The 26,041-nt window shown below is 41.6% G+C and overlaps 1 protein-coding gene across 2 annotated transcripts in view; it reads left to right on the plus strand.

Annotated features, from left to right (window-relative positions):
• Nucleotides 1-12,334, plus strand: part of uts2r2 (urotensin-2 receptor 2) — a 111,263-nt gene extending 98,929 nt beyond the window's left edge. Inside the window, exon 9 of one of the 2 annotated variants that reach the window (XM_063074333.1) lies at nucleotides 11,126-12,329. In XM_063074333.1, the coding sequence (XP_062930403.1) occupies nucleotides 11,126-11,262 (137 nt within the window). In that variant the 3' untranslated portion in view covers nucleotides 11,263-12,329. Of the gene's footprint in view, nucleotides 1-11,125 lie in introns of both variants that reach the window. The other variant, XM_063074334.1, reaches the window with a different exon arrangement.
• The last annotated feature ends 13,707 nt before the right edge of the window (nucleotides 12,335-26,041 follow it).

The raw sequence follows: 26,041 nt of genomic DNA on the forward strand, positions 1-26,041 counted from the left end.
AATCTCTTAGCACCCTGCTTTTATCGCATCCTTCACCCATTCCATCTGACCATCACCCTCACACTCCTTCCCTCTGGATCCCTTTGCCCACCCCCCCAAAGCCACAATATTTCCATCTGCCCTCCCTCCTCCTTCATTTGGTTCCCTGCTCCACCTTCCTTTCCTGTCAGTCTCCCTCCATCATCCATCACGTCCCAGCTTCTGTTGTTCCTTCCACTCTAACCTCCTCCGTCTGCCTGCTGCCCCTCCTCACCTGGATCCATCTAGAGCACACCAGCTCTTGCTCTTCTCCTTCCCCTCGTCTCTTTATACTGGCCATCCCAATCCCAGCTCCAATCCACTGCTATCATTCAGTGGTTCCTGTGGCTGGGGAAGCCCCCTTCCCACCACCTCTCCTCCACCATTCCCCATTCCTGTTTCCCTCTCTCTCCTTACTTCCTGACCTGCCCATCTCCCCCTGGTGTTCCTTCCCCTCCCCTTTCTTCCAAGGTCTTCTATCCTCAGCATTCATATTCCCTCAGCAGCCTCTGCGACACCTCCATTCCTCTGGCGAAGCAGAAGGTGGCTCAGTAGTCTAGATTGGTTTGGGGCATCCAGACCAGCTGTCTGTCTGGTAGTGGAAAGAGAGAAGAGAACTGCCTGGGCTGCAGCTGACTTTGTGGCTGCTATTGCAACTCAAGTCCTTGGGGAAGATTTGGCACTGATCTTTTGTCCGATCCCGTTGCTGATTTGGGTTGCCTCCTCAGTCGGGCCTGGGTTTAGGCCCACCCCCATGCACCTCAGTGTGTCCTCAGATGGTGAGCACTGTCCCAGGCACAGATGCGGAGGGGCAAGCCTCTCCAGTGACGGGTTGCCATGTCAAAAGCAAGTCTGTTGTACACCTGGCAAGGCCTGAAACACAACTACAGATATCCCAGGATCTTGGAACTCCTGAAGGATGTATGGATGTTGCTGAGGGTAAGGACGCAGGGGATGGCATACAGAGGCTGGGACTGCACTGTCGCCAGTGTCGTCCTCACCATCAGGACCAGGAAGACGATGAGAACCACTTTTCCTCCTTGCCATCAAGACATGGGACCCCAGCAACACTACAGCCCTATCCAAAACCAGGACCTGGATGCACCCTCCAATAAAATGGCTACCAGACAACAGCCAAAAGGAATTGGAGCAGAGTTGGAGAATAATCCTGCACCAGGGACCATCTCAAGGACAGGTCAGGGATGACAGGAATTGGTAGAGCATTGTTAGTGAGTCACAGGTCATATCCTGGGAGAGGACGGGAGAGGTGGGTGAGGTTAGAATGTCCAAACAAAAATAAATTATTCCAGAATTCTCACATGTGAGTGGTGCTCCTGTTGTGGTTTTGACCAGGGAACACGGAGACAGAATTTGTGCACAGTGCTCCCTTTGTGGTTCTGACCCAGGGATACAGAGGTGGGAACTGTACATGATGCTCCCATTGTGGGTGTGAATCTAGTTTATGGAGGTGGGAACTGTGCATGGCGCTCCCAGTGTTAGTGTAACCGAAGGATACAAAGATGAGAGCAGTGTGTGGTGTTCCTGGTGTTGGTCTGATCTAACCCTTTCCGGTTATTATGCATTTAAGGTGAGAGGGGTGAGTTCACAGGAGATGTGTGGGGCAAGATTAGTTTTCTGGTCCTGGTGGTGAGGACGACATTGGCGATGGTGCAGTCCCAGCCTCTGTACGCCATCACCTGCACCCTTACCCTCACAAACATCCCCACTATTCTACAGTATATGTACGATTCTGAGTGTCTACTCATAACCTTGGAAATTTCTATTCAGTCTCCCCCCAGCCTTCACCTTTCCAGAGGAAACAACCCAAGTTGTACAACCTCTTGGGGGTAATACTCTCTTGTCCAGACAGCATCCTGGTGAACCTCTTCTGCACCCTGTCCAAAGCCTCCACGTTGTTACTGACAGTGGAGCGACCAGCACTGAATGCAATGCTCCAGATGTTCCCTAAGCAGAATTTTGTACAGCTAGACTGTAACTTCTTGACTCCTAGCTCAGCGACATGACTAATAAAGGGAAGCATGCCATCCTCCTTCAGCCTGTGCACCCATCTTCAGGGTGATATGCACTTGGTCCCCAAGATCCTTTTGGCCCCTCTATGAGAGCAGAACTCGGATAAGCCTGTAGCAAAGGCAGACTTGTTCAGAGCAAGTGCAAATCAGTCAAGATTTGTTGATGGTTGGTGGTTGCAGTAGTAGAAGGGGAGGGGTGGGGAGGATTGACAATTGGATTCACAGAGAGTGCAGGGTGCGGTCAGGGGGATGAAATTCTTCCCACAGGGTTTAACCTTGGTAAAGAACTCGCCAACAAAAATCATGAACAGTAACAAAGAAGCTTCCTCAGTGCATCAAAGAGCAGGTGAAGAGATCCATTGTCATGTCATGTTCTCTACAGTGAGACAAGAATAGAAGGAACGTCACCCTGTATCTGACCCTGGTAGTGTGTGATGGGTTGTTGTGGAGGGTGCTTCACTCTGTATCTGCCCGTGGAAGGGTGTGATGGGATAGTGTAGAGGAAGCTTCACTCTTTTCCTGAGCCAGGGAGTGTGTATGACAGTTGAGATCACATCTACCCTCTGCACACACAAAACAACACAATCTTCTGGGAGAGGACTGTTTCCCAGAGATGGGGGAGAGGACAGTCTGTCCAGTGCCTGTTCACAAAGGGGGAGATGGCAGTGTGTTTGATGCCTATTCCCAGAAGGGGAAAGGGTGGTGCTCCTGACACCCAGTCAGTGGAGGGTGCATCTAGGGACATTGTCATCTAAGTAAGAGCCTGAAACATAATCTTGACTAGTACAGATTTGTCCTTTGACCACTTACTTTGCGGAAGACCCTGTAAGGGACTCGTTTAATCTATTTGTGCGATCAGTTTAACTGGCCCCGTACTTGAGTGGCATGTGCTAAACAACTGTTGGGAAATGGAGTGAAAGGACATTGCTTAATAAGTACTTTTACCTGAACTTGAAGCATCAAGGTATAAATAGTATCTAAAGATCTTGGTTCCTTGGGGAAAGTAACAAATATATATTAAATTTATTTTTAATCCCATGGAGCATGTGCAAACCTTCCAATATTCAGGCGGTTCATTTTTTTTTCTTTTTTTTTCTTTCTCTTTAGGTAGGAGTATATATCGGGGGGAGGGTTAAGGGGAGGAGGGAGGGTTGATATTATTTTCTCATGTATTTATTTTGAAAACTCAATAAAAATTATTAAAAAAGGTATAAGTAGTATCTCTTAATATGAAGAGACAAGATCTCTTATGCTTTAAGCATTACAGTGAATTTAACAAGCAATGGCATGCATTATATGTTAAAGTAGAGAATAATTGCTGCACATTGTAAGGAAGGTTTGTAATTTTTGAAATTGTACATCTTGTGAAAATTAATTTGCGTAATCAATTAACTTGTATTGTGCTTCCAGCTGCATATTTATGAATATCTTAGATGTGTTAATCAAATATTAATGAACAGTTGTATCAAACTGATGAAATAATGACTTTTAGTATAAGTTAAGCAGCAGGTGTTTGAATAGTAAAGCATGAAGCAAAGTTTTGGGGTTCAGAGAACTCTACTTATCTTAGTAAGCTCCACATGTTTGAATTCCTCTCATCAAGTATCTGTCCTTACCCTTCTAATGAAAGATTGCTTATCAAAATTGACATGAAATTACACATAGCAGTTACAAAGGGAATTTATCCATCCACATTATTAGCTTGTTAAGAGCTTTCAATGTTGCTGACCACAACGTCCTTTTCCTCCAAAACCTCCTTACTGTTATAAAGCTGGGTTGGACTGCAGTTGTTTATTCGTATCTGTTGGAAGGTAAGAACAGGAGCAGGCATAAGCCACTCCACTCTTTGAGCTTGCCTTGGCACTCAGTATGATTATAGCTGACCTGTACCCCTATCATTTTTTCTGTGCTAGTATCCCTATTTTTAATATACAGTTGCATGTAGACCTTTTTTTTAATGCAGCTCTTAATTCCCTGATCTTTTGAAAATATGCCTCCTCTTTAAATATCCCTAATGGTCTAGCCTCAGCATCACTGTGGTGTAAAGAATTCCGGGGTGTCACAATTTTCTGCAAGATGTTAGTTCTGTGCAGCTTGGTTGTAAATGGCTTCCCCCCTCGTCCTCATTATCCTTATAGAGGGATCAGAAGAGAAAAGAGTGAGCAATCTCAAGTGCTTGGGTGTAAACTTCTCTGAGGATCTAACCTGGTACCAGCATATCAATGCAGCTATAAGGAAGGCAAAACAGCAGCTATATTTCATTAGGAGTTTGAGGAGATTTGGAATGTCACTTAAAGCAATTGAAAATTTCTACAGGTGTACCATGGAGAGCATTCTAACTGACTGCATCACTGCCTGCGCTTCTGCACAGGATCGTAGCAAACTGCAGAGAGTTGTAAAGTTGGTCAGCTCCATCATAGGCACCAGCCTCCATAGTATCCAAGACATCTTCAAGGAGCAGTGCCTCAGAAGGGCCGCGTCCATCATTAAGGACACCCACTACCCAGGACATGCCCTCTTCTCATTGTTACCATCAGGAAGGAGGTACAGACGCTCAAAGGCACACACTCAATGATTCATGAACAGCTTCTTCCCCTGCACCATCTGGTTTCTGATTGGAGATTGAAACCATGAACACTACCTCACTATCTTTCTGTTTTTGCATTATTTATTTAATTTAACTATTTGAGATATATATATATCATAGTTAAATTATATATATACTGTAATTCACAGTTTTTCTATGTTGTCGTGTATTGCATTGTACTGCTGCTGCAAAGTTAATACATTTCACAACATATGCCAGTGATATTAAACCTGATTCTGATTCAAGTTTCTCGCAATAGGGCAAAACATCTCAACATCTATGGTTCATGTCCAATCCAGATCTTAAGCAATTCAATAACATCAACTCTCATATCTTCCAATCTCCAGAGACTAATTTCCATTATTCAGATAACCATCTGTGCTACCTCTCGTATCCCCAAGGATCTGCGATTGTCTGCTCCCCCATCACCTCACATCCATCTCAGTTTTCGTTAACAGCATTCAAATACAATTTTGGTGAGACCAATCTCTGCCACTGTTGGCCTTTTTGTTCAGTCAACACACACAAAATGCTGGAAGAACTCAGTACATTAAGCTGCATCCACAGAGGGAAAAAAACAGTCAATGGTTTGGGCCGAGATTCTTCATCAGGAAGGACCCTGCGTCAGAATTCACCTATATTCTCAAACTGCAACGTCATCAACATCTAGTACCCAAAGAGGGCAGCAAGAGAACAATCGATAGGGCAGGAGTGCTTGGCAGATACAAGGAAATGGTAAACGCAGCAGGAAAAATTGGCAGGTGCATCAAGAAGGGATGCTCCTTGGATTATTGCCTTGGCAATAATCATGGAAACATCTGAAGATTCAGAATGTGCCTGAGGCCTGGAAAGTTACAGATGTTATTCCTTGTTGAAAAAAGTCTGTTGAAATAAACCCACTAACTGCAGACCAGTTAGTTTGAACGCAGAGGGAAGGAATATTCTAGAAATAGAAATCATCGGCAGAAGTAACAGTCACTCAGACAAATTGACTAAAAAAAGCCAGCATTGATTGGTTAAAGGCTAATTATGTTTAATTAATCATAGACTTATGTTGCTGAACTAGCAGGGAGAAGAGGAAAATGGTTGATACATACAAAGACATAAAGGTCATAGACTCAAACACGAGGAAATCTGCAGATGCTGGAATTTCAAGCAACACACATAGAAGATGCTGGTGAACACAGCAGGCCAGGCAGCAAATATGGAGAATCTCTTACTAGCTCTTCTTTCAGTTAGTCCTGAGGAAGGGTCTCGGCCTGAAACGTCGACTGCACCTCTTCCTAGAGATGCTGCCTGGCCTGCTGCGTTCACCAGCAACTTTTATGTGTGTTGCTTGAAGGTCATAGACTCTCAAAAACAGGCTCCTTGACTCACCTTTGACTTGAACCATCAAACTGTTGATCAGCTTTTATCCTACAGTTTTTTTTTATATACTCATCAGCTGCTCCCCCCCCCCGCCAGAATCTACCACTCACCCACACCCTAAGAACAATTTACAGAAGTGAACCAACCCTGCACATCATTGTGATGTAGGGGGAAACCTAGCAACTCTCCTAACTGCACTAATGTGCTGCCTGCACAGTGGCATTTGATAAGTTGCCACGTAACACATTTGTCATCTTGGAATAAAAGGGACTGGTTAGAAAATTGGCTGAATAACAGGAAACGGAGTTGTGGTAAAAGGTAATTTTTTTTTGACTGGATTGAAATATAGAGTGAAGTTCCTGCATGGTTGATACAAGGGCCACTACTTAATGTATTGCATATCAATGTCTTGAATTTACAACACAGGCACCAGTTTTCAAACCTGCACATGTAGGTGTACTGCTCTGTAAGGGGCAGAGAAATAGACTTCAATGGGTTATGGACAGATTTGGTGATGTGCACAAATGCACAACAGATGAATAATAACTTTGCATTTCTCAGCATTTACATTTTGATAAGAGGGAGATGTAAACTACACAGCACAATTCTAAAAAGGGGAGCTGAACAGAGAGATCTTGGAGTATATGCACATAGTTCATTAAAAATGGTGAGGCTCCTTGAAACACGCTTATGGGATTTTGTGACTTACAAAATTAAAGAATACAAAGGCAAGGGATTTACAATGAAGCTTTGTAATGCACTGGTACAATGAAATGTTTTGACTGCCATAGTTCAAGAAAAATGTAAAGGCACACTAGATGGAGTAAAAAAGATTTATCAATACAGGGACAATCTGCAGAAGCTGAAGTGGTTCTCGGGAAAAGTGGTTGCCGGGGGCTCTGCCAGATATTTATTATCTCAAAGACTAGATACAATGAAACTTCTCTATTTCATGGTCAAGAGCTATAGTGTCATAGCATGTGAAAAAAACATTTGTTTTATGCAGCCAATGATTAAGTTCTGGGATGCACTGCCAGATGTAGTAGTCAGAATAAATCCTACTGTAACATTCAAAAGGGAGCTGGGAAGATATCGGAAAGGTAAGAATTCTCAGAGCTCTGGGGAAAAGATAATGGAGTGGAACTAGCTGACTGCATAGATCAGACTGCTAGGCTGCACAAAGTTGTTTGTGGCTATAGGAACAGAGCAGGTGGTGAGTCACTTCAATCATCATTGCCAATCAGTGTGTCTACAATTAACATTATTTTGCAAAGTTTATTATAAAAATCATTCATACAAAATAAGAGAAGAATAACAACTGATTTATTATTAATCTACAGCAATGCATGTTAATGCCAATTAAACAACTATCTGCAATGCGTGAATTACAGCTGCAGTCTCTCTCTCTCCCTCCCTCTTCCTCTTTTTCTTCCAACACCTCCACTTCGAGTAAATGTTCTTTCTAATCAATCTTGCATTCTTTTGATGACGTGATTACAATAATGTGGAGGTATGGTTAGCATATTGAGGTTTTATGTGTATTTTCAGACTTGTGAACGAAATTGTGTTATGGACATCTGGTAAAAATGGAACTTGTTGGAACCTGGGACAACCTGTATAATATTTGCATCTGACAAGTAATTGTGCTTCTTATTTAAAGTATGTGCTTAATTGTTTGTTAAGAAAATGACCTGGATCTGTAAAATCAAGTGTGCAGTAAAACTCAGTGGCAAAGTATGTTTTCAAAGAACAAGCTGACAATAGATTGAAATTAATAAATACACTTGCAAGATTTTAATCTGTTGTGGTAAATTACGATGAAATATCGTTAATGGGTATTATACTTTAATGAATGAAATCATTGAAGAAAATACTACGATTGATTCAATAGAATTTTTTACAGAATGCCTCATTGACCTAACTATTGAGTCTGCTTTTGGTGTCATCATTATTTTCTGAGGTCGCTTAATTCTTCATAAAATGTGCTATGACCTAGAAAGTGATTATATAGAATGTCTGTACTTAAAAGAAATATTTCTGTATATAGTCTATCCCTTTACCCATGGTTTCCCTCATTATTGGCATGAATTTTACTTCAATTTCTCCCACAGCTGAGTTCAGCAATTTTCCTTTGGGACTACTACTACAGACTCGGGAATTGTTCATAGTTTGAGTTCTGGTGTGACGTGATGAAAGTTTAAAGTGTGCGTCAAATGAAGATGGCCGGACCAAAGTTGTAATTAATTATTCTAATTCTTTTCAAATTGCTGACAAATGTTCCAGGCAGGTCATAAACAGAGAAGATAAACTAGACAGTGAACAAGTACTCTCTCGGCTATGGTTCACATTGCATTCGAGCGCTAGGATACAGACATAGACTCGGTAAATCATCCAAAAAGTACCTGCCCCATAGTCAGGAGAAGTTATTTTTTCAGCTGGAGAGAAGAAAAATACAAGTGTGACATTTTTGTGAGCTAGGGACAATTTGCATACTCTGTTTCTTGAGCCTACCATGCCACACTGCCCAGCAAGTAACCGGAGCTTCTCCGGTTAGTGGACGATTTCCCTCTACTAGTGGGGAAGCATGTACGAGGCAAGTTACAGCAGTGGTTTGCCATTGCTTTCTGCCGGGTGATTTTCCAAAGAGATCACCAGCTTGTAACCCAGCACGGAAAGTGTGCAGGGGAGCTGGCTGGATTCGAACTTGAGACCTGTCGTCTCGAAGTCCGGCACTGATGCCACTATGCCACCAGCTGGGTCACCTATACTTACTCTACTTAGGGCTTAAGTTCTATGCCTTGATGGTTCAGGTGCTCATCTGGGTACTTTTTGAATGTTGTCAGGATCTCTGCCTCCAACACACCCTTAAACAATACATTCCATACTTTAACCACCCTCTGAGTGAAAAGCTCTTACTTGGATCCTCTATAAACCTTCTACTTATCTTAAACCCTTGCCCTCTGGTTTTATACACTGGTGCTATGAGATCATGAGATTGTGGTTGTGCTATGAGGAAAGAGTATACTTGCTTGGGTTTAGAGAAGTAAGAGGGACCTCATTGAAACATGTAGAATTCTTATGGACGTACAGGATAGATGAAGGAATATTATTTCCCTTGGTTGTGGTATTGAGGACCTGCGATCATAGACAACTTTTAAGGTAGCCTGTTTCATGCTAAGAATAAATTAATTCATTGAGTGGCACACAGAAAATGCTGGAAGAACAACGGCCAGGCAGCATCTATGGAAAAGAGCACAGTTGATGTTTTGGGCTGAGACACTTCGCCAGGACTGGAGAAACAAAGTTGAGGAGTAGATTTAAAAGGTGGAGGGAGGGGAGAGAGAACCACAAGGAGTTAGGTGAAACCTGAAGGGGGAGGGATGAAGTAAAGAGCTGGGAAGATGATTGGTGAAAGAGATACAAGGCTGGAGAAAGGGGAGTCTGATAGAAGGGAACAGAAGGCCATGGAAGAAAGAAAAGGGGGAGGAGCACTAGAGGGAGGCGAAGGATAGGCAAGGAGATAAGGTGAGAGAGGGAAAAGGGGATGGGGAATGGTGAAGGGGGGTTTGGCATTACCGGAAGCTCGAGAAATCGATGTTCATGCCATCAGGTTGGAGGCTACCCAGATGAAGTATAAGGTGTTGTTCCTCCAACCTAATAATGGCCTAATCACGACAGTGGATGAGGCCATGGATAGACATTTCGGAAATGGGAATAGGAAGTGGAATTAAAATAGGTGGCACTGGGAGATCCCACTTTTTCTGGCAGACAGAGTGAGCAGTGTGGGTGCATGGTCACAGAATAGATTCAAGACAGTAATCAGTAGATTATTGGACATTAAAGGAATTGCAGTCAATGTAGTCAGCATAGCAAAGTGTCTTTAAATATCCTGCACATAGTAAAAATGCAAGAAATTCAGAAATTTCTAACCTCAAATAAGGCTTTAGTTACATGATAGGAATGTGCATTGGAAAGGAAAGGACCTCTTACCATATTGAGCAAATGCAGCATGGGAAAATTCAGCTGTCAGTTTGTGCAGAGCTCGGGTCCGACATAGTCATAGTGCAGAAACAGCCACTTTGGCCCACTGAGCCTGCAGCAGCCATAAGCTCCTTTTTCCCCAAATTGTCCTTTTCTTTTCAAGATTCAATCTCTGTAGTTGGATACATGAATAGATTATCTGAATGGTTTTGGTGTTGTTTGCTGAGGGATAAATATTGACCAGGCTAACAATAGAATGTACATTTTTGCGATCTGGGATTATTTTCCTTCACGAGAGAGAGAGAGAGAGACTTCAGTATCTTAGATAAAGTATGCCAGAAGTACCACCATTATTACAGTGATATACTGTTGTGTCAAATTAGATTATGGGCTCAGATTTGGAAGGTTATTTTGAGCTCATGACTTCTGATTGAGAGGACAGTGCTACACTGAACCAAGAGCATTATTATTCACTGGGAATCAAACTATACTAATTTGAATATATCTGGTTGATTGTCTGTAAAAGGATCACTTTCAGTAGAAACAAATCTATTGCTGTATTTTTGTCTGTTTTCACATATTATAAGCAAATAATAACATCCTCTGTAGACATATTTCCCATAATCAAATCAAAGCAGATAACCGATAGGAAATGCATTTTTATTTCTTTGTGTGCACATGAAATAATCATATTGTGCTTTACAACTTGATGAAGGGGGACAGTAATTGTATTGTGCATTATCTTCTTGCTGCATAATATATTTGGATCACTGCAAATGTAGCTTTTGAGTTGTGTCCAGTTACAGCTGTGAGAAACTTTCTGCATTGGTTAGGGTGTATGGCTGCTGTGCATCCGTATTTCTACATGATAATTACAGTCCAGTTAACATCAATTAATGACACACCAAAAGACGACTTGCTTCATGATTTTAGCCTTTGTCTTTCTTTCCATGTATTTAATTATTTTAAGTAATATTATCCATTGTGCTTTGTAAAACTGATTTTTAAATACTCTCTTAATGATAGACAGATATATGTTATAGCAGCAGAAAAACCATCAGAATGGCTTAATTGTAAACACAAATCTTACAGAACTTGAGTCTATGTTAGAGTTCATTTTTGCTCATCTTTCACATCCCAGGTCGAGTTTCATTCTTCACATCTGGCTCGGAAAACCTCCATTATGTGGAAAAGGTGGTGTGGGGCACACGTTATGCCATCACTGTGTCCTTCACATGTGATCCAGCCCATGCCATCAACGATCCTTCATTACCATGAACTGGTTGACAGACTGAAGAGCAGAGGACAAGCATCTTATCCCTGGAAAGTAGTTAATGAAAACACAGTAGTAAATCAGTTGTTCGTTTTAAATAAATTAATTATATGATGATTGGTAGCTAAAAACCAAGGGGAAAATGAGGTATTGGTAATTGGGTTCTGTTGCCTCATCACTATCAGTTTTTCAAGAGTAGTTAATTTAATGGTCTATGATTACTAATGAAATTAGTTAACATACTGTTAATGTCCTATTTCAGTTAAGAACTCATTTGACATTGCATATGGACATTCAATTGATCAAATATTCTCACTTTACACTTTAATAATTTTGGGAACCTTGCTGATTGGGTATTAAAATTATTAATAGGCTGGCCAAATATTGAAAGTATTAACTAGCTGATGAAATACTTATTAATTAGGTAATAAGATATTCTCAGTATTGAGGGACACAGAGGGAACTGGCTGATCAAGTACAAAACTTCCTAAAAAAAAAGCAAAAAAAGAAACCTGCAGATGCTGGAAATCTGAAATAAAAATATGAACGATTATCTTGACATGGATCAAGTATTGATGGAGCTGTTGTTAGTGTTGCAATTTGGACTCCTTATCTAGTTTGTATATTTTACCTTTTATTGAAGCCTACATGTATTCGGTACAAATCTTGTGCTTTCACAAAATAAGAAATATTCATAATTTTTCATATTTGTTTACTAAAATTAAAATCAGGTCAGCATTGTTTTATTGAGGAGCTTTCAAGATACTGTTTCTGGTGCAGAAACTTTCACAATAACCTCTGGCAGTGTCTGTACTTGAATAAATTTGATAAGAGAATCTATGTAAATAAATGATGTGAGCTTTGGGGTTTAAAACATGGTGTTGTATCTAGCTTATTCAAACCTTCATCTTTAAGCAATTCTCTCAATTACTTGCTTTCTCAGTCAGTAAAACAACTAGTAATATGGAGACATCTCATTTCATTCTATTTAGTTATTTAACTCTTACAATACTTCATGTTTGGAATGAATGTTTCAATGGCATTGACATAACACTGTATGTTGCACAATGGGATTTAGTATACATATAGCTATAAATCAAATGACTTGCAGTCTATTCTGTTCGAACTGTTGTGTTTTCAAATATTTCTCCATTTTGTGCAATTTATTTTGCAGTTTTTTTTCCAGGAATGTAATCTTTGATCTCCAAGTGTTACAAATTCTGATAACGTGAGCAGAACTTGAGTGCAATACAGCAGCTGTACAAGTGATTAACTTTCTTCAAACCCCAAACAGGTCATCCTCATAGACTGCTGCCATAAAGGGACAGTGTACACCCACTCACAACTTAATTTTATTCAATCATTTGAGGGCACAAGCTTTCATCCAAAGCTGAACTACAGATCTTTTCTAAACTTGCTTGCTTGAACTCAAAATTCTGACAAATGAATAGACAGATCTCTCAGATACAATTTAACTCCAACTCTAATACTGCATTTCTAAATCATCATGCAACATCCCCTCAATCCAGTTGCAACCTTTAACACTAACCTAATACAGCTGAATCACAATAATTTAATATCCAGCATTTTCAAATTTGGAATGGTCATGAAATATGTGTGAATGAACAACTGAATACTGATAAAATTGCACATTAGGTAATTGGTCATTGAAAATTTTTTAAAAAGCAGAGCAAATTTTGGCTCAGTCAACATGGTTTATAAAGGAGAAGCCAAGCTTGAAAATCCAGTAACATTTTTTGAAAATATAACCAGCAAGATAGGTTAGGGAACAGGTGGATTTAATAGCTGCAATTTCAAAGGCAGTTGAAAAACCATCACACAGAGGTAATAACATAGAACGTGAGCCTGGGTTTGGGAAAATATTAACGTGGATTGATTAAAGAATGGTAGGTAACAGGAATCAATGGCTTATTACATATATTCCCGATATTTCCGCTTTATTGTCGTTTATATTTCTGCTGTTATCTTATTTTTTCAACTTTTAAAGATGTGTATGGTACTGACACTTCATTCTGTCGCAAGAACTCCTCCCCTTGTGAAAATATCCAACAGGCTGGCATTTGTCCAGTGTTTTTTTCCCCGTAGTTTGGGCATGAACATCTTCCAAGGTAAAAATGTCTGGACTTGGCCAATTAACAGTGTTTGGCACTAATGAAAATAAAAGCTGCTTTGAGAATTTAAGCATTTAGCTGACACTGAATCCTATCAAGCAACAGGCTCCATATAAAATGCGGCAAAATCAGTTCCACACACGACTCTGGCCAACAGGTTTTTCCACCAACAGTTATCCAGCACTTCACTTCAAAGTAGCAGAAACAGTGCATTTTCAATAATGATCACCGAGTTTTCACCAGAAAACTCCCAGTATAGTCTCTTTAAAAATGATGGTGTGCAGGGACAGGCTCCCGAAAATGCTGCTAGCTTTAGATTCTTAGATAATATTTCAAAGTTTTTAGTGGGGGATTTCAGTGGCCTAAAGCTCTGTGAATACAGTGCCATTGAACCCTTAGACAAAATTGCCTTTAGTTAGTTGGCAGCAGAGTTAATGGCAATGCTCAAAGAAATAGGGATTCTACGGACACCAGACCTGGCAACAGTGACCTGGCTAACCGGCTCATCTCGGAGGGAGCGGCAGACGCAGACGGTGTGAAGGGAAGCAGAAACGTGGCAAGAGAGAAGGAGCACTAGCAAGGCTGAGATCTACCCCGACCAGACTGGCAGTACCATCAGTTTTCCAAGCCAGCCTCTGCACCCTAGATAATAAATGGACTCACTGAGACTGAAAATGAATGCACAGAGAGAGATGAGAAACTGCTGCAGTCTGGTTTTCACTGAAACGTGGTTAATCATGGCTGTCTCAGTGGTTCAACTTGATGTGATGACTCTGCTCTGTGCAGACAGGAACTCCCTTCAGGGATATCCAGAGGAGATGAAATCTGTGTGTACATTAACAAAGGTTTGTCTGGGGAAATTGAGCATCTTACAATTATAAGCCTGCCACATTACCTGCTCAAGGAGTTTACTGCTGTGTTCATTACTGCTCTCCACAGTCCCTGCGCATCACTGGGAGATGCCCTACAAAACAAGCATCTGGATGGTCTCTTCATAATTGTAGGAGACTTCAATCATATTAATCTGCAAGACATTTTACTCCAATTCCACCAACATATCACCATGGCCACAAGGGAAACAAACAGACTGGACCATGTGGTTTTTTTTTTAGCTTATTTATTGTTTTCTTCTTTCTATTTGCATGTTCCGAGCTGTGGGGATGCCAGCCAGGATAGTTGAATGTTCCTCATGGGGGATGTGGTAAGGCAGGGGGACCTCCAGTGTCTCTTTGCGGCTACAACTGCAAGAAGTATATTCAGCTGTAGCTTCTAACAATCTGCATTAGGGAGTTGGAGCTGGAACTGGATGAACACCGGATCATTCAGGAGGCTGAGGGGGTGATAAACGGGACATATAGAGATGTAGTTACACCCAGTGTGCAGGGCACAAGAAACTGGGTGACAGTAAGGAGGGTGAAAGGAGTCAAAACAGCCAGTGTAGCGAACCCCTGTGGCCATCCCCCTCAACACCAGGTATATTACTCTGGATTCTGTTGGGGGTGGGGCAGGGGGTATGATGGTATGTTGCCTCCTGGTTGCCAGGGTCTGGGACACCTCAGATTGAGTCCTCAGCATTCTTAGTTTGGAAGTCATGGTCCATGTAGGTACCAATGATATAGGTAGGAAGAGGGACGAGGTTTGGCAAGTGAGTTCAGAGATTTAGGTGCTAAGTTAAAGGACAGGACCTCCAATGTTGTGATCTCAGGATTGCTACCTGTGCCATGTGCTACTGAGGTCAGAATTAAGAAGATCATACAGTTTAACATATGGCTAAGGAGATGGTGTAGGAGGGAGGGCTTCAGATTTTTGAATTATTGGCCTCTCTTCCAGGGAAGGTGGGACTTGTGTAGAAGAGATGGTCTGCACCTAAACCGGAAGGGTACCAATATCATAATGGGAAGGTTTGCTAATACTGCCCAGGGGTGGAGGGGGGGGGGAGGGGTGCAGGTTTAAACTGGAGCTGCAAGTGGATGGGAGCTAGAGTGTCAGAACAGATAGTGGAGTGAGTGGTTGTGGAGACAGATGTTGTTGAGACTTCAGACAAAGTCAGAAATCAAAAGGTTGAGCATAGTGGGACTAATGTTCTGCGTTACGTTTATTTCAATGCAAGAAGTATTGTATTAAAGGCAGATGAGCTCAGGGTATGGATCAACTCTTGGAATTATGATATTGTATCCATTAGTGAGACTTGGTTGCGGGATGGGCAGAACTAGAAGTTCAATATTTGGGGCTTACGTTGTTTTAGATGTGATAGATTGGAAGGGATTAAAGGAGGAGGGGTGGCATTACTAATCAGGAAAAATGTCACAGTGGTGCCCAGTTAGGACAGACTGGAGATCTTGTCCAGTGAGGCTTTATGGATGGAACTGAGAAATGGGTGGTCTGTAATATAATATAACAAGGTATGACCATGTTAATGGGGCTATATTACAGACCATCCATCGGTCCGTAGGATTTAAAGGAACAAATTTGTAAAGAGATCGTTGACTGTTGCAAGAAACATAAAGTTGTTATAGTAGGGGATTTTAACTTTCCATATATTGACTGAGACTCCCATACGGTAAAGGCACTAGATGGGATAAAGTTTGCCAAATATGTTCAGGAAAGTTTTCCTTCATCAGTATATGGAAGGCCAGGTAAGTTTCAGATTAGTTAAAACATTTAAGAAGATACTTGGTCATGTGCTTAGACAGGGAAGGCATGGAGATATGGGTCTGAAGGAGACAAATGGAATTAAAGATACTGTAGATATTACAATTGGCTTCCGCCAATCAAAGAGCCTATTTCTATGGTGTGCAATTCAGATGGAGTTAATCTCTTTCCCTTTCCTCCCCAGTTCAATCTATCTCACTTCCCATTTGGGTAATGGCATCTTCTTTGCAATTTGCTGATTGTTTTTAAAACTCAGCCTATAGGATAATGTAATTAGTGGAAACATACAGAATTCACAACCACCGACATTGGGTTGGGGTTCACTTTAAGAGGCGTGCCTGACATGATGAGGTGATTATGTAAAGGATCTTTAGCGCACTTTGTGTTCAGTTTCTGGTGTTCAATGAATGAGTCGCTATGGCTTTTCTGAAACATAAAACACCCACGTGTGTAGACTGGACCCAAAAAAGCTGAGTTTGCCAATATGGAAAGACCTGTACGCTGGTCGAAAAGCCCCTGGGTCGTCTGATGGTGGTTACTGCCCATGTGATGATTTCCAATGCCTTAATGAGGCCGTCATCACCAATTGTTACCTGGTCCCACCCATCCAGGACTTTTCAGCACATTTAGCTGGAAAGTTAATGTTTTCCAAAGTTGATCTCATTTGAGGCTACCGTCAGGTGCCGGTGTGCTCTGAGGACATTCCCAAAATGGCTGTGATAACCCCATGTCCATCTGCGCATGCCGTTTCAGTTGAAAAATGCAGTCAAGACTTTGCAATGGCTGATGGACTCTCTATTAAATGATATTTTCTTTGCTAACCTGGATGACATACTTGTTGCCAGTGCATCCAAATCTGAACACGTATCTTAATTTCTGCGCACTTTTTGAGTGCTTAAACCAACGTGGGTTGATTATTAACCCTGCTAAATTCCAGTTTTGGTTGTCAGTCATTGATTTTCTCACATCTCCACAGAAGGTGAGCAACCCCTCCAACCAAAAGTAGCCGTTATTATGGATTTCCCATTGTCCCGCACGACTAAAAAACTACAGGAGTTTTTAGGCATGGTGAATTTCTGTCACCACTGCTGAACTAATGCTTCCCCTGAATAGTGCGCTTAAAGGCAATGCCCCTAAGCACTGGTTAGCGGACAAGACCAAGGCATTTGATGACGCCAAACAAGCTCTTTCCAATGCGACCCTACTGGTGCACCTGCTCTCCAAATCACCTATAGCCTTTACTACTGACGCTTCAGACTACGCTGTAGGTACAGTTGGTCTGAGGTGCGTGGCAGCTGCTTGCTCTCTTCAGCTGGGAACTCCATCCCCCCAAGTCACTTCTCCCTCTTCTAGACCCCAGGGGCTCCATGCCAAGCCTGTCCAAATCTTTATTAAGGCAATTTAGTGTTGTAAACTGCTAAGATGTTTCCAACAAATTTACACCTTCCTTTGGTTAAGGAGGCTGCTACTAGGAGTCCTGACGAAGGGCCTCGGCCTGAAACGTGGACTGTACCTCTTCCTAGAGATGCTGCCTGGCCTGCTGCATTCACCAGCAACTTTGATGTGTGTTCCTTAACCAATACAACTTTATAGCCATTTTATGGCCTCTTCACAACTATTGTCCTTCATTAGCAGTGGCAGCTATATTTCCTTTTTTATAAATCATAAAATGTTGGGCCCAAAACAAATCCTTATGGTACTTTATCCCTTTGATCTTGCCAGAGAGAGAAAAAAGGTGTACATTGCATGCTACTTGAAAAGAAAATTCATCAAACCTAATTATTTTTCTGTAAATCAAATTGGCTTTACCTTAAACTCTTGATTTTATTCTGTACTTCTTTAACATCTCTAATTATAGCTACGACAGATGAAAGCTAATGAACTGGTAATTTTGTTTTTTCATAAATGTAAGTTTTTTTAAAAAAACAACAGGGAGTTTTTAGTTTGAAAGTTCCAGATGGGAAAATGGAGTCATGCAGACCTAAACACCTGCCTTTGGTTAAAAATTATGCAGCGGACTGATCTTGTGTGATTATTATTGTTAAGCAAAGGACAAAGGAAGAGCAGCAGCAATCTTAATTACCCATAGATGAAAGATGATTGCACTTTAATCAATTCAAAATTATATTGCATGTGGTGACCTTTTAACAATCTGTAAAATGGCTTAAATTATTAGTGTGTGGAATCGGTAAATCTCTATTTCAGAGTTTCCACACACTACTCATGATATGAGGCTGTTTCCTTTCTGCAAGGAGATAACACTGTCCATCTAAAACATGGGACTTACAGAAATCAAAATCCAAGAATTTTGGCTTGTTGCTAATCAATAAACCATGAAATTGAACAAAGCATGAGAAAAAATTGTGATTCAAAAAGATCATTTTATTATCTGTGTATAAACGTCCTGATTCTGAGACCAAACAGGTGCAATTCAAAGCGATGCCTTACTCCACAAATTTTCTTTGGTACACAGTATGCTTTATACAATTGTTAGTTTTTCACAAAAATCATCTGGATATAAAATGTACAGGTGGTATACATGAACTAAAACCCAAGAAAAATAAAGTGCCTTAATAATTAATAACCAGTGGCTTAGACTTCGACCATTATGAAGTTTAGAGAGGTTGGTCACGTCACACGTCAGCTCTAGCCTCCCAGACAACCTCAATCCACTGCAATTGGCCCCCTGCTGAAAGACATCCACAATGGATATCATCTCATCTCTGTCTGGCCCTACATTCATCTCTGTAGCACCTGGACTGTGAAGATGCCTATGATTGTTGTTGTTTATTGACTACAGCTCTGCCTTCAAAATTATAATTTAAGCAAACTCATCTCCAAACTCCTAGAGTTGGAGCTCAACACATCCTTTTGCAACAGGAAGCATCGACTCACGATCGACAGACCACTATCAGTAAGGGTAGGCAGCAACACTGGAGCCACTCACTGTTGAGCCCTAAGATCCCTATCTCTACACACTACTGAATGCAATGCCAGAATCTGTTCCGACTCCATCTACAAACTTGCAAAGAATACCACCATGGTGGGCCAATACATTAAAAAAAAGATGAATCAGAGTACAGGAATGAGATAGCCTAGTGGCATGTTGTCATGACAATAACCTGTCCCTTAATGCCAGCAAAACAAAAGAGCTGGTTGTGGATTTCAGGAAGGAAGGTGGTGTACACTTCCCAGTTCACATTGAACAGATCACACGGGTAAACCATGGCTATGTTCTGCAGTCTGCATACAATACTTCCAAATATACCTCTTCTGAATTACTCTCACTGCAATCTGCAGCATGCAATTTCCCTTTAAGCAATGTAGTTCTAAATCATCTTAATGAACTGCAGATTTCACAATCTTCTGAAGGTCTCGGTGGACATAGTGAGGCAGGAGGAGGGGACTCAAGCCAGGCTGAAACACAGAGGAATGAGACGAACAAAATTGAGGACATAAGGGTAAGATTGCTGTATCGCAGGGAAATGAGAAATTTTTGTCTTCTATGTTTGAACGAGACATGCCTTATTCCCAGCGTGCCACATACAGTGATTAGATCCGACGGCTTCTCAATTCACAGGGTGGACCGTACTGCTGATTTGGAAAAGGCAAAAGTGGTGCTCCAATGTGGCGGTTTTGTCGAACTCATGCTCCCCCGATTTTGAACACCTAACAATCGAATGCCTTACATTCTATTTATCTAGGGAGTTCACCTCCGTATCTTCACCAGAGTTTGCATGCCACCAGCAGCCAACTATAATCAAGCACTTGAGATACTATATACAAGTATCTTGAGATATACCTTGCCATCTTCAAACAAGAAACAGCCCATCCTGATGCATTTCAAATTATATTCAAGGACTTCATCCAGGCCTGTTTGAAGAAGTCCCTGCCCAATTACCATCAGCATATAACCTGTTGCGCCATTGGTCCTAACATATGAGACTACTGCTATACTAACATAAAGAATGCCCCTACCATTCCATGCCCAGACTGAATTTCGGAAATCTGATCACTTGACTGTCTTTCTCCTAGCTGCATACAGGCAAAGGTTAAAGGGCAAAGCTGCAGAGATTAGTTTAAGGATGTGGTCGCGTGAGGCAGAAGAGCGGCTATGGGATTGCTTCGAGTCAGTGGATTGGGCCATGTTCAAGGACTTATCTGCGGATCTAACTGAATAACCATGGTTATCATGGACTTTATAAAAATAGTTGTAGATAAGTGTGCCCTCACAATATCATTCAAAGTCTTCCCCCAACCAGAAGCCTTAGATGACTAATGAGATCCGCAGTCTGCTGTGGGCAAGATCAGAGGCAGTCAACAGAGTGACCAAGAAAGTTACAAGAGGTCCAGGTACAGTCTCCAGAAATCTGTGGAATTCATTGCCACAAGTGGCTGTGGAGGCCAAGTCATTGGCAAAGATTGACAGATTCTTGATTAGTCAGGGCATGAAGGGATTCGGGGGAATCCAGAAAACTGAGGCTGAGAGGGAAAATAGATAAGCCATGATGAAATGGTGGAGCAGACTCGATGGGCAAAATGGTCTAAATGGCGAAATGGTCTAAACCATCTCACGAGTGAAGTGGCAATTCCAGACTAAACTTGAGACAATGAAGGATGCTCGACAGTTGTGGCAGGTCCTGAACGTTATCACCTCTTTTGTACAGTAAAATCAAGCAAAATAAGCAACAAGGGTTCACTTCCAAATGAATGCAATGCCACCTATGCTCACTTTGACCATCAAACCATGGACAACCATCACAAACTCCCACAGCCCCCGCTGATCCTGTGATTTCAGTCTCTGAGGCTGACGTGTGAGCAGCCCTCAGGAGGGTGAACCCACGTAAAGCATCCGGTCCAGATGGGGTACCTGGGCAAGTACTAAAGACCTGCGCTGATCAACTAGCTGGAATGTACACTGAGATCTTTAACCATTCCCTTCAGCAGTCTGAGATACCCACCTGCTTCAGGCAGGCTTCAATTTTACCTGTGCCCATGAAGGGCATGGTAACTCGCCTTAATGATTATAATCCAGTAGCACTTACAGACACAGTGATGAAATATTTTGAGAGGTCAATGATGAAACGTATCAACACCCGCCTGAGAAGCCACTTGGATCTGCTCCAATTTGCCTACTGGTGCAACAGGTCTACACCAGATGCCATCTCATTGGCTTTTCACTCAACCCTGGAACATCTTGACAACAAAGATATATACAACAGAATGCTCTTTATCGACTACAGCTTGGTATTCAGCAACATTATCCTTCAAAACTAATCAATAAGCTTCAAGGCCTTTGCCTGAATATCTCCTTGTGCAATTGGATCCTCAATTTCCTCACTTCTGTCAGTATGGATGGCAACAGCACCTCCTCCACAATCTCCATCAGCACAGGTGCACCACAAGGTTGTGTGCTTAGTCCTCTGCTCTACTCGCTTTACAGTTAAGACTGTGAGGTTAAGCACAGCTCCAATGCCATATTCAAGTTTGCAAATGACACCACTGTGATAGGCTGAATCAAAGGTGGTGACAAATCAGCATATAGGAGGCAGACTGAAAATCTGGCTGGGTGGTGCCACAGCAGCAACCTCTCACTCAATGTCATCAAGAGCTGATTGTTGACTTCAGGAGGAGGAAACTGGTGGTCCATAAGCCAGTGCTTATGGGGAGGATCAGAGGTGGAGAGTGTCATTTGGAAGTTTGTCTCCTCATTCTGATACCCTTTCAAGTTTTGGGTGTCAATATCTCTGAGAAACTATCCTGGACTCAACATATTGATGCAACTACAAAGAAGTGGCTGTATTTCATCAGGAATTTGAGGAGATTTAGTTTGTTACCATAGCCACTCGCAAATATCTACAGCAGATGTCCCCAACCTTTTTTGCACCGCGGACTGGTTTAATATTGACAATATTTTTGCAGACCGGCCAACTGGGGGGGGCGGGGGCTAGGGTTGCCAACGGACAAGAGTAGCAGTCAAATACGGGACACTTGTGTTTACCCCAAGAAAGACTACTATGACCATGAAACCTTGCGCGGGCACCTGTGTGCGCATGCCTGTACATGCCGATTTTTTCTACAAATCGTTTTTGGTGATTCTGTTCAGTGAAACTACACTGTACATATATTATTTCTACTTTATATAGGCTGTGTATTTATCATATCATTCCCCCTTTTACTATATGTAAGTGTTATTTTAGGTTTTATATGTTATTTGGTATGATTTAGTAGGTTATTTTTTGGGTCTGGGAACGCTCAAAACTTTTTCCCATATAAATTAGTGGTAATTGCTTCTTGGCTTTATGCCATTTCGGCATGAAAGGTTTCATAGGAACGCTCTACCTTAGCGGGGACAATACGGGACAAGGGCGGTCCCGTATGGGACAAACCAAATTAGCCCAATATACGAGATGTCCCAGCTAATATGGGACAGTTGGCAACCCTAGTGGGGGGGGAGGTGTTAATCACGACTGGAATATGGGTGATTAATCAACTATAAGTCACTTATAAGCGGCTAACACACTAAATTTCATTTCTAAAAGGGTTTATCTAACGAATTTAATATTAAACACCGCATATTTTCCTCGCATGAATATAGTGATAAGTCAATTATCAGTCACTTATAAGTCAATAGCATCATAACATTTTAAGTAACGTTTGGATATTAAACACACAGCACATATTTTCCTTGTATGAACATATAAAATCATTGCAACACACCAATATCGCTGAATCAGTGGGAACCTTGGGCTTGTTTTCTTGCAACAAGACTGTCCCATCGAGGGGTGATGGGAGACAGCGATACTCGAAGGGGGTTCCTTATGTCCGGTCTATTCCGCAATTTCGTTTTCGTTGCATTCATTGCAGAAAACCCCGCTTCGCAGAGATATATTGGAAATGGGAGCATCGTTTTCAGTGCTTTCGTGGCTACCTCAGGATATTCAGCCTTGACTTTGATCCAGAATGCCGGCAGAGATGTTATGTCAAACATACTTTTCAGCCCGCCGTTGTTTGCAAGCTCGAGGAGTTGATCTTCTTCCCACGCTGACGTGGATGACGCGTGCGTAATGACCTCGTGTATGTATGTTCAAGTTCAACAGTAGGCACGACAGGGAATGAGAATAGGTGCAGCTGACTCATATCGTCAAATCATATTGTTTCCTCGCGGCCTGGTAGCACATGCTTTGAAGCCCGGTACCGGTTCGTGGCCCGGTGGTTGGGGATCACTGATCTACAGATTTACTGTGGAGAGCATTCTAACTGGCTGCATCACCATCTGGTGGGGGGGGTGGGGGGGTTTGGAGAGTGGCTATTGCACAAGATCGAAATGAGCCGCAGAGAGCTGTAAACTTAGTCAGCTCCATCATGGGCACTAGCCTCCGTAGTATCCAGGAGATCTTCAAGGATCAAAGCCTCAGAAAGGCAGCGTCCATCATTAAGGACCCCCATCACCCAGGTCATGCCTTGCTTTCATTGCTATCATCGGGAAGGAGGTATAAAAGCCTGAAGGTACATACTCAATGATTCAGGAACACTTTCTTCTGCTCTGCCATCCTAGTTCTGAAACAGACATTGTACCAATGAACACTACCTCTACTTTTTTATTTCTATCTTTGCACTACTTTATTTAATTTACTATTATACACGCACACACACATATATATATATGTATATGCACACACACACACATATATATACAGTATATATGCACCTACTGTAATTCATAATTTTTCTATGCAATGTATTGCATTGTAGTGCTACCACAAAAACAACAAATTTCACAACATATGCCGGTGATATTAAACTTGATTCTGATTCTGACTCCTGATAGGCAGTCTTCTTCCAACCACATAGACAGATGACCAAGACAGCACACCAGTGCTTCTACTATCTCAGAAGTCTAAAGAAATTTGCATGACCCCTTTAACTCTCACCAAATTTTATTGATGCACCATAGAAAGCTGGATGCATCATGGCTTGGTATGCAACCATTCTGCCAAGACCGTAAGGAACTGTGGAGACTGAGATTGCGGAGACAGATGCTTGTGGTGTTTTAAGCACCAGATTTAAAACAAAAAAAAACAAGCAGGGCCTTCTAAGATTTTTGATGTAAATTGAGATTGTTTGGGTTAGTAGGTTAAAGTTAGGATTAACTACAGCACCCATTGTAAGAGTGGCCATTGTAGGAGTGGGCAAGGTTAGAGTGCAAAACTTGAGGCTTTAGCTCAAGATGTTTCAGTGTTAAGAGGCAGAGGGTAGGTTGAGGTTTCTGTCAACTTAATTTTTCTTTTTCTATTAGTGTTTAGCTAGAGTAGTGCGAATGGATCCCAGGTCAGTGGTGTGCTCCTCATTGAAGATGTGGGAGATAGGAGACTTCCTGGGAAAGGTATGACCTGTACAAAAGCGACACATTATACCTGAATTCAAGGGGGGGGACAACATTCTTGTGGGCAGGTTTGCTAGATCCGTTGGGGAGGGTTTAAATATTTTGGCGGGGGGATCGGAACATAGTGATTAGTCGGAGGATGGAGCTGTTGGTGCAAAGGTAAGTGTAGAGGAACGTTGAGGAAGTATAAGAAGTGGAGAAGGCATACTAGCAGTCAGTTGGATGGGTTGAAATGCAAAAAAGTATCAGGAACAAGGGTGATGAACTTAGATCATGGATCAGAACAAGGAACAGTGATGCTCTAGCCATTACAGACTTGGCTGTCACAAGGGCAGGGATGGCTGCTGGATGTTCCCAGGTTTTGATGTTTCAAAAGACATAGGGAGGTAATTAAAAGAAGTGGAGGTGTGGCATTGCTTATCGGGGATAGTATCATAGATGCAGCAATGGAGTACATTGTGAAGGGATTGTCGACTGAGTAGAGAACAATCACTTTATTGGGAACTCACCCCCCCCCCCACCTCGACAATAGCAACAGACACTGAGATGCAGATCAGGAGGTAGATTTTGGAGAGATCAAAAATTACACGTTGTTGTCATAGGTGACATCAACTTCCCTAATATTGATTGGCACCACCTCAGTGCAAATTTTATACAACTTTGCATAGTTATAATAATTGTGGAGATGAGATAGATAAATAATCTTGCTTCATCGGTGGACTTCCTTACTGTATAATTTGTCGTTGTTTAATTTCACTTTGCATATGATTAATATTTTATTTTTAAACCTACATTGTTACATAGGTGAGGGGTATTAGTTTTAATACACCCACAGCTGAACTTGATCTAGACTTTAATTTTAGGACTGTTTGTTCCTAATTTTGGACACATGTGAGGGGTATTAGTTCTAAATAATAACATCTTTGTTCATTTATGGGCACTAAAATGTCTTTATAATTTACTACAATTGCACTGGACACCAGTCTCCCTTCACTTGGATTATTGTGTTCAGTATTGTGCACTTAATCTTCAGGAAAATCTACTGGCCTTAGAGAAAACTAACTCATTCTGTAATGGACCTGGTTGCCTCTGATAAGAAACAAGACAATCTTGGATTATATTCTCTAGAGGAGAGTTCTGTTGAAGGTCATTGAAGGCAGACAGAACAATTTCCCTCTTGGTACAGAATTAGGAACAAACAGTCATGAGAATGCAGGTCAAACTTAGCTGTGGGTGAACTCATTGCCTCCGAAACAGAAGAGATCATGTCAGTGCTCAGTACAATTTATGAGACCTGCATTAACATAGAACAAACTGAAATATTGTATTTATGCAGGGAAAAGGGATCTTTGGGAAAAAAATCCGAGTGGGTATGATTATATTAGATGAATAGTTAAATACACCAGGTTTGATGGTCCCACCAAGTGTATTGGCTGGCTTATTAAGTGTCTTTCTTGTAATGATCACATCTTCATGTCCTGTTGGAACTGAAAGAAACTTACTTTCATTGAAAGGGTAAATGCCATCATTAAAACGTCAGTCACAAAGATGAAGTATCCAACGCAAGCTATTTCTGTTAAAATGCTGTTAGACTTCAAGTGATTTTACATGGTA

The sequence above is a fragment of the Mobula hypostoma genome, chromosome 22, assembly GCF_963921235.1.
Source record: "Mobula hypostoma chromosome 22, sMobHyp1.1, whole genome shotgun sequence".
Taxonomy (NCBI): Eukaryota; Metazoa; Chordata; class Chondrichthyes; order Myliobatiformes; family Myliobatidae; genus Mobula; species Mobula hypostoma.